At 34.0% G+C, this 10,412-nt stretch overlaps 2 protein-coding genes across 2 annotated transcripts in view; one reads left to right on the top strand and one right to left on the bottom strand.

The window, feature by feature from the left end:
- Positions 1-10,412, bottom strand: part of LOC134679533 (juvenile hormone epoxide hydrolase-like) — a 331,027-nt gene that overhangs the window by 310,023 nt on the left and 10,592 nt on the right. The gene's annotated exons all lie outside the window — the stretch shown is intronic.
- The window catches only part of LOC134679545 (V-type proton ATPase subunit C), a 175,292-nt gene continuing 164,989 nt past the window's right edge, over positions 110-10,412 (top strand). Inside the window, exons 1-5 of the mRNA XM_063538503.1 lie at positions 110-268; positions 1,265-1,398; positions 1,784-1,885; positions 2,325-2,376; positions 6,156-6,365. Coding sequence (XP_063394573.1) covers positions 1,270-1,398; positions 1,784-1,885; positions 2,325-2,376; positions 6,156-6,365 — 493 coding nt within the window. The 5' untranslated portion in view covers positions 110-268; positions 1,265-1,269. The remainder of the gene's footprint in view (positions 269-1,264; positions 1,399-1,783; positions 1,886-2,324; positions 2,377-6,155; positions 6,366-10,412) is intronic.

Here is a 10,412-nt window from a genome sequence, read left to right as displayed (position 1 = left end):
ATTGAAAAGAGTCGCAGGATACGGATAAATTATAATTTTGAATAAGTAAATTTAAAAATACTCTGTTTTTTAATTCGCCAAAAACATAGTTCACCATAGACAATTGACGTAAATCAGCTGTCTGATATCAGTCGTTGTAGGTGGCAGCACAGCGTCACGTGAATTTTCATGGCGCTGAAGCAGGGCTAGTCCCGACGTCTTGTGATTTCACGAAATTATAGCTGTTTCTAATATTTACTGTTAAACAGCATTAATTTTTAAGTTCTAGGTGAGTACAGTAATGCATTTAGGCTTATTAAGTGCGCGGTGTGCTCTTAAAATGCTTTTGCGCGGGACTTGAAAGTGTCAAAATAGTGACGGGTGTACTATGGGGTGGTTTGGGGTGAATTGGTGTTAGTAATTGTGGCGCCTGGATGTCTGAGCGCTAACGGGGCGCCGGACAGCCGAGGCGAGTATCGATTCCCAATCCCACCGCGTCAGATCGCGCAAAACACCACTTCGTTGTCCATATTCGCGTTAAACAGGACGTCTCCAAATTTCTTGGAGCTTAATCGATTTTTTCGACAAGGAGTACTATGTTTCTCAATATGAAAATCGCTGCGTATTTGCTTGGGCTCTGGCCTATTACGGTTTTCATAAAAGCTTAATTCTCACTCAAGGTCAGTCCTCATTCCTCAGTAATATTTAACATTCGCGTGATGTTCTGTTCTGAATTTTAACGATGTGTATTTTTGGTGTGTGAAGTGAACCCGTGATGGAACTGTAAGCTAGAGCGTAATAGATTTCGAGTTCACCCTCAGGTTAGTTGGTGGTTTTCGTCACTGCAGTACTTTATATCACAGTTTCTAATAAGAAAAAATAATATCATGCAGTTGTAGTTATGCAGTCTTCTTTAAATAAGTCATATGATTTTTTTACAAAATCCTACAGTACTCTTTAGTTTTTGGATTATAGGTTAGGTATGTATCACTATTGTATAGCGTATTTCTTGAAGTTGTTGAATTAAAAAGAATAGAAAACAAAATTATACAATTATACTAAAATTACTAATAAATTCTACTGGTCTTGGAAAAACATGGAAAAAAATATTTATGTCCTAATTTTAACCATAAATATCTTATTTTTATAGGAATTTGTTGATTATGGTAGCACATACTCTTACTTGTCAGTGCTAAATTAGCTTGACAAACTCAATATTTATTTTGTTTCTTAAAATAAAAAAAAAGTATTAAAAGCAACAAATTTGATGTTTTTTTGTTTACAGTGAAGATGTCGGAGTACTGGGTGATCAGCGCCCCTGGCGACAAGACGTGCCAACAGACGTGGGACACCCTCAACAATGCCACCAAATCGGGCAACCTTAGCGTCAACTACAAATTCCCCATTCCCGACCTTAAGGTACATATACATTGAACTGGGTGATCAGCGTCCCGGGGGACACGACATGCCTGCAAGTCAGTTAGCATGTCAGGACTAGAATTATATGCTAAACCCCCCTATATATGACAGATGAGAAGATGTGTTTTTATCTTATTCAGAATCACAAATCATAATTTGCATAATTTTATCAGTATCACTTTTTATCAGTGTCTAGATAATACAAAATCATATTGATAATAGGTACAAAATGAAAATAAATAATTGTAATTCCCTAATTATCTTTCTTAAATCGATATATGTATTCATTAAAAAATTTAATCGGTTTCTCACCAAATAGTTCAACATGATTTGTTAATCCATAGACATGAGACTGACATTATTTTTAATAAACTTATGTCTTCAGGTGGGAACGCTGGATCAGTTGGTGGGTCTGTCTGATGACCTTGGCAAGCTGGACACCTTCGTCGAGGGAGTCACAAGGAAAGTGGCCCAGTACCTCGGAGAGGTGAGTCCTTATATCCAATTATACGACATTCAAGCTGTTCCAGAGATCAGTGCTGATTATAGTTTGTCAACTGTACCTATATGTGTTTTTGTGTGTTACCAAAAATACCAAAGATTTCCACTTTTGTTTTTTTTAAATATTTGCACGCCTATTACCATAGGCCAGGCAAAATCAAACCTTTAGTCAATGCCATAAAGACTTCGACATGTGAAAGCTTCTTTTACTTATTCTGTATCTACTTCATTGTTTAAAACTTTCTAGATTTTAAAACATTTGTATTTATTTTATTTTATTTTTATTTTTATTTATTAGGAAAACTTACAGCTTGAGTAACAAGTTAGGTAATAACATAGAAACAGTAAGCCAATTACAAGTTTCCACAGGTAGATGATTATTTTGGAAGTATTTTATTTAAAAATAAATTAATCATATTTGACAGGTACTGGAAGACCAACGCGACAAGCTACACGAAAATCTGATGGCAAACAACAGTAAGTCACTTTTTAATTTTTTTGGGGCAATCTATTTTTCATGTGGCACTAAACATTTTATTTGTTTTTGTTTAATTACAAAGCTATTTAAAACTATTTTAAATAATTCCGTAAAGATAAAAAAACAATTACGGTACTTTGTTTGGTGCCATTTGTATAAAAAATTAAACAAATGAAATAAAATTGAAGTTATACCTAGAGTCTTAGTAAGTTAAATAAAGTTTTTAAAAAGACGAGAATTTTGCATGTAAAGTTTTAGAATTGAACGATGGCATGTTTTTGGGCTAGACAGGACATAGGCTGTTTAAAAGCAGGAAAGTGGCCAGCATGAAAAACTAATTCATAGACAAGAATGAACTGATGTAGACAAAAAGAAATAAAAGCACAGAGTAGTGCGAACATTTTTAGCATGCGTCGCTGGATCTCGATGGTTATATTTTTTATTTGGTTTTTTATACTTCCTATTTGATTTTCGTTAATTATGTTTCAACTTGTGTATATTTTGCATGTATTTTTCTTTTTAACGAACACTTTAATATTTGTTAATTATTTAATTCTTGAACCACTGTCAGTAACATTATCTCTCTGGATTCTTTTTTAAATTTTATTTGCAATATAAAATTGCACTGTATATAAGAATGTTTGTACATACATAATTATTTTATTTAACACATAACATTTTCATGTACACATCTCATATCACCTGTATAAACTTTAATCTTTTTATATTTTAATATTGAATTAATTAACTTAAATGTGATTTTCAAATGACAACGAATCTTTACCTAAAGCCAAAAACCATGAACCTTCGTCAACCAAGTACTTAATTCTACTACAGAAAGTAAACAACAAAAAAATCTTTTGTAATAAAATACTAAGATGTAAATTGTGATGATATAAGTTGAATCGATAAAACTCAAGATTAGTCAAGTCAAAATCATTTATCTGCGATACTGCACGCATAGTATATTTTAGTTTTAAAATGTTATAGTATCAATAAGTTTGGGGCTTTTCGTAGAAGGTTCGTTGATTACCTACACATTGTAAAATGGCTAAGAATGTTGCGTGGACAGTGTTTGTTACGAATGTTTTATTGTTTTAGAAAGAGGTTCGTCTACTTACAGCTATTCTGACCTCTCGCACCTTGCATTACAGTATCACTTTGTATTATACGATAGTTGTTTTAAATATTAATGTTGCGTAGGTTTGATGTTTTATACTCCGACTCCGCCATAGGAAAGGTACATCATAAACTAATTTTATAGGTTGGGGCTTTGGACTATTCTATTTTAGGGCCAACTTCTAGAAACATTATGCAGTGGATAAAGTTATAAGTATAGTTGGTGAGTGATTTTTTTACATGTATTATAATTATTTTTTTGAGAAGTCATTATTTATTAAAATAAGACTTCTTAATTATCTTTTTTTTATTTTTCGTAATTATTTATATCATATGGTAACATCGTAAATCACAAATATTTTTTTTATTTTCGATGCTTCTTTTATGTATTTTAATATATCAATAAAGGTTCGTTATTGGCCTTTTAAATATATTCGTTCCTATTGTAGATGATTGCAAATTAGTATTTGGAATTGCATTTCAGTGTCTGAAAAGTGGAAAAAGTTTTTTGGCAGTGAGTAACTATTTAGTAGTATATGTAAAAGCTTAGCAATTACTGCGCTTCTGATGCTTTGAGGATATACATGTATGTATATTCCACGTATCGTGTATGATATATGTATTTACGGCCAAAGTAAGTATATGCGTTCTTATATTCATTATCTGATATTGTCAGGTTAGGTTAAAAATACTTATACTCTGTTGAAAAAAAAAATAGGTCAACTTTATTATTGGAAATTTAATTTTGCATGTTCGTCGCTTTGTGGATTTTGTCTTATTTTTTTTATTTTCTAATGAATACGATCGATGTATGGTTGATTTTTTTGAAAATTTCAGAAATTGGTTTAGGTGATAAGGAATAATAAGTGGTATAGAGAAAATAAATTCTTCGAACCATTCGCCTTTTAAATAATTTCATTGTATTATGTATCCTAGCAAATTTAAAAGTCTTGTGTACCTACTATGTTTTTACAGTGTTTTAGAAGTTTAAATGCGTGTTTAGGTTACTTGTCAAATGTAACGTTTAGTATACATATAAAATAAGTAATCGGTGTTTAAAATAGATTATATAAGTGTCTATAGAACTAAAGAATATTGTGATAAACGTGCATAAAAACGGAGGCTTTTCTATATAGTGGCAAGGTTAATATGCGGTCGTTAAGTTACCATTTTAAATAACAACAAGCACTATTTTTTCGTAAGTTTGAAACTTAAGTGGGCAACGACACCACGGCTTCTGTTTTTAATCAAAGTTCTACATAAAATTACAAAATACCTATTAAATTGGTGTTACCATTTCAATCGTTCGATCAGTGAATCGATCGGTTGCTGTGGTAAATAAACCCTATACATTTTTACCACTACAAGAAGAGGTTCCTTAATCCACATTTATCTGTATTCGGCTCCACAACCGGCGTTTATGATAACTATACATGCACAAGTGTCTCGATATAAGATATACGTAGAACTATGTCGTCATACCATAGATATCGCAATCACTGCCTCACAAGACATTCATAGCTTAGCCATACCGAGCTTCTACATACCGTCTATGCTTTGCGCTTCTTGTTATTATTAGTTTTAGTTTATTTTTCCTTAAATTTATTTGTTATATTTTGCTCCTGTCCCACTAAAATCCTATTTTTATTTTATTTTCAATAAAACAAGCTTAGGTTCAAAATCTGACGCAGAAGACCGTTTTATAGGTGAATAAAAGCTTTATAACATCGTAAACGATGAATAATTTATAACAATAACACGTTACGAGTCTTCAACCTATAACTATAGCAGCGGAGTTTGTACGGGCGATGCCTTCTGTGAGGGAGCATGTTAAGAGATTTGAAAATGGCAAAAATTTCCAGATCGTAAACCGAGAGTACGAATTAAGAGTTAATACTAAATGTTTCAGATAAGTAAAGCTCTCACTGAGTGCTATCACATTTAGGTGAATGGATATCGGAATCAGATCCTTGAGGCTTCAAAGTTCTAAAAATGTTAAATGAATGCCAACCTTTTTGTTATAAGAAACAATGTTATAAAAAAAGAAGAAAGTTGTCTATTTGTCGGAATCTATTATAGCACTCTTAACATGTTCCTTAACATGGCATAGAACCCTGCAGCATGTGTTGTCGCGGGTATAGAGCATCCTTCTAAGAACTAAAGCGAACGATATTGAAAATGATAACAAAGTCTAATGTTACCAGCAAGAAAGGCTTTATAATTCCACATTCACCGGGCCTATAAGTTCCATGGGAATGGACTGATGTTTGATTTAATATTTATAATACTATTTATGACAGTACCTCGAATAGGTTGTTGTGTCATAGCTGGCAGTGCTATAAACTGTCATAAATAAATAATTAATGACAGAAATAGGTACAGGTAAATGTCGCATCATGAATTAAGGTATGAGATAAAGATTATTTGTTTTATTTGAATTTAGATTCAGGCGCCAAGGCTCATATTACACATACCTTGTAGTCTAACCACACTGAGTTACAAAGAGCTCTTCGCGCTTTGTTGTTTTCATCACAACGGCACCAGGGAGCCTCTCCTTAGGAGCTCTTCAGTACCCTTTTAAGGTACGCTAACCTCGATGCGACTATATGACTGCGCAAGCACGATTATGCTCTTGAATCCGCGACAACTATGCTGCCAGGCATGGACTCATACGGCGACCCCGGCGGGGGCGAGCCGCCCGGCACGCCGACTTCACCCATCTGTGACTCGGCGTTTTCTGAACACCACGGCTGCTGGCCGTGCGAGCACCGCGACTCCTGCGAGCAGTCCCAGGCCTCCAGCGGCCGCAGCTCGCCGCGGTGGGACGACGAGGAGGAAGAGGAGAGGCCGCATCACGTGCTCTCACAAGGTTTAGGTCCCAAGATCCTTGTCTTTGATGCTGGAGAATAGTCCTAGAAGTCTACTAAACTTTAAGGCCTGTAATAATCCTGTGAATACCCTAACAAGCGCATATAAATTAATGCAACTTCAGACCCTAATCCGCCGATAAGAAGCCTGAATTCTTCGTAAGTCGTATTATAACTTAGTTTTATGTTGAAGGTGTTTGCAAATTTGCGCGCACCATCTACTACAGACTTAGCGGGAAAGGAAGATCGCACGCACTCGCGACAGGTGACGAAGCAAATGAAATGCTAGTCTCTATTACTTAAGCTACTTATCTGTACCCTAACCTTGTAGTTACAGTACTTACAGTGTTTAAGCTTGAAGAAATTATGTTACATATTCCGATAACAACTCTACAGTATTGCCATATCATAAAGTCAAAATTAGGGACTATTTTCTCAGCATCAATGACTAAATGCCCTTCCCTATCCGTTAGGCCCTTCGCTCTGACCCCGTAGGTATTCCTCTACGAACAGCGCTGCCTGCGTTTTAGTCTAATGTGAAGGCAGTGATTGCGTAAAAAATAGGTATCTAGACTATCTAGGTTTTTTAGTTGCTAATTAAGCAGTTGGCGCTGGCCGTAATATATTAAGTGTCAAGCGCCATTCTAAATTTGTAAAATCGAGGTTCGTTTTTCAATTAAGAAGCAATTTTGATTTGGCAAACTACCTACTTCAAATCGCTGTTGCCGATACTCCAATCATTTCAGATCAGTGTTGACTTTGATAATCAAAAGATTTAAACACAAAAAAAGACAAATATATGTTTAAAGAGTTCTTGAGCAGTTTTCACGAAATAACACAAAGTATACTACCCCTATATTTACAACCTTTTTTATTTTGACAGTTGTCAAAATATTTTTCGCATACCTAGTATTAGTATTACAAAGCGTTTGTGGAGCTACACGTTTAGGTTGACGCTCTGACACTGGCATTACCCGCAAATTGTACGTCTTGATTGTCATTTCTTAATGTCGCTTTTAAGTATAACTGCTACATTTAAGTACCTATTTAACATGTAGACTAAAGTGAATTTTTTACAAACGGCTAAACACCAATGTTTTTTTTAGCTTTTGTTGTTTTTAGGTTTAACTTTTATTTTGCATTATTGTCTTATTTTTACTTGATATAAAATATGTAAGTAGCTTTTATTAAGATTAATTAATGTTATTTCTTACCCAAAAATGTGATTTTCTGGGTTATTGCACTTTTACAGGTGAACTTTTAGTTAGGTTTCAAAACTTTCAAACAGTTTGGAAATTCGATCATACTATTTCAGGATGCATTTCATCGTGCATTTTGCTCGTATTTTATTCATATGTATATTATCATAATATAAGTAATATTATCGTATGTATAAATTTTGTATTGAGTTGCATATTTTTAAAATACTTGTATGCGGCTCTTCTATGTATCCAAAGTAAAAGTTCTTTTTAATTTAGTTGAAGTTTAATTATCACTATTATCAGTCTTAAATATATTATTTGGTGAAGATTTAAACTGCCATATAAAATTACAATAATCAACTTATATCATGGCTATTATTATCTTACTTAAACACTATATTTCTAAATATTTGAAACACTTTATCGGTTATAAAAGGAGATGTCCTGAGCCTAACAAATCTTTTGAAAAGTAATTTGTGTGTTGAAAAAGATGTGTTTGTTTTTGCACAACACTTTGGCATCCTAATGTCGCCCGGTGCTTAAAAGTTAATTTTAAAATCTGTCATTTACGCGGGTCATACAGATTTTATAGTATGCTTAACGCTGCACCCCTATACAAGCGGGATACATTACTTCAGTACTTGAGTCATTCAAGTAAGAATAAGGGGAATCGGAATATGTATATGTAGTCACCAGATTCGTTAATTTTTGTATTCTCCACGTTTAACCCACATTTATTTCAAAAACATCACTTGGACATAAAGTGGCAGGTATCTAAATTGACTTCGAAGGGGGCAACAATTATGGTCAATAGTGATACATTCTTTTTAGAGATAAACTAAGTATATCTCGATTCTAAAAGGTTTGTGATATCAAATATGTATAGTTTGTATTACTTTGTATGTGAAGCTTTGCATTGGTTGTAGGCATTTGTATGAAAGCATGAAATACCTATATGTTGCATGCTGTAGTACTTGGTGTTAAGTTATATTAATTTTGTTTCACGTAGGTATAACGCATGAAATGTGTTATTGCTAGTGTTTTATTCAAAGGCCTTTTATTTTCAGTTTTTTTTCGCACTTGTGAAGACGACAGGAAAAAATGAATTTTGTACTTGTGTACTTTTTGCGTTTGGCGTTGAAATAGTTTCGTACATGTTGCATGGAAAGTAGGAAACATTATTTAGTTTAGTTTTACCGTAATAATAAATTGATTTAGCATATTTTTGAACTTGGTCCTAATGTTTGTTGTATAGGTACTACGTTATTAGACTTTAGTTTTTTAGTAAATTACAGTCACGGAACCCCAAATTAACCTTTTTAGATTGTTCCGTTTTAGTTTGAACGTTTTTTTTTTATTTATACGTGCGTAACGCGACATAAACACGTTTAGGTATTTTATAATTTTGTGTAAAACGACAAAATGAGTTTTGCATATAAAAGTTATCAGTACTTACTGTGTCAAGAAATTCAAGAGGTTTCTGCTAATTCAAAATCATCCTAATCATCATAAGTAGACTGCAGTACATGTAGTAGTTGGGTGAATCAACTTTTTCTTGTCACTAGTTGCCATGGTTACGGTCTCCTGGGTCACTCTTAAAAAACTTAGTTATTTCGTATTTAAATGAACACAACTTGAATTTTTTGGTAGTTATAAGGCCTCTCCATAATGGGACATCTACTAAGCATGTTTGTAGAACATGGTACAACAGCTCTTCTAAGAAACTATGCTACTATTGTCTCCTGGCTGATGGGACAGAATAACAACAAGAATAAATAGTTGATCGACCCAGTTAATTATTTTCCATCGTATTTTCACGGAAACTTACGAACGTATCTTGCTGTGTTGCTGTTTCAGTCAGTCTTGGTACTAAAAGTACTGAGGTTGACTGAACTAGCATGACAAATACGAGCGTTTCCGAGAAAATATGATGGAAAACAATTATGCACTACATCTGTATTCTGTAAACTTTCCCCCAAACGTTACCATAAAAACTAAAAGTAAAACACATGCAACATGTACTACGTATCTACATACAACCTTACGCTTCACCTCAACGATTGGTCCCATGTCCACTAAGTTTATAATCACCATAAACAACCCTGGATCTGATTCATGAAAATATTGCCCGTACATACAAAAAAATATTACACTGTCAAATTTAATACGTCAGTTTACTATGGTGCCTGATATTTTTAAAAGCGATAAAACACAAGTTGAGCATTCAGTCGAAATCAATAAACTTATATACTCACACGGAGTTTGCACAAACAATTGACTCTTAAGCGTTCATAACTTTATATTATTAAGTGCATAATTATTTTCATAGATTATCACGGAAACTTAGGAACGTGTCTTGCTATTTCAGTCAGTCTCGGTACAAAAAGTACAGAGGTTGATTGAAGTAGCATGACAAAAACGAACGTTTCCGAGAAAATACAATGGAAAACAAATTATGCTTTACATCTGCAATTCCTTACAACTTAAGGGGTCATCCATTAATTACGTCACACCAATTTCTAGGTTTTTTGACCCCTTCCCGCCTTGTCACACTTGGTCACATTTGGCAAACCCCTCCCCCCCTAGTGTGACGTCACATTTTTTCTACGAAATCGCCAAATCGAATTAAGAGTGCTATTACATTTCGGGGTTGAGCGAGTTTAGGTATTTTACGCGCTGCGGCAGGCCGTGCGAGCTCAGTATTCCGATCCCTTCTACCACACTCGCACTACAATGATGGATTAAACATTCTTGATCCTTCGCGAAGCATATTGAAATCAACCATAACAACACTAACTGTACTTAACTTATAAAGTCCTAAAACTGTTATTTGGTAAGTACGAAAAT

Source organism: Cydia fagiglandana, chromosome 2, assembly GCF_963556715.1.
Source record: "Cydia fagiglandana chromosome 2, ilCydFagi1.1, whole genome shotgun sequence".
NCBI lineage: Eukaryota > Metazoa > Arthropoda > Insecta > Lepidoptera > Tortricidae > Cydia > Cydia fagiglandana.
The sequence above is the reverse complement of the archived record's forward strand: the minus strand, read 5'-3'. Positions and strand labels throughout refer to the sequence as shown.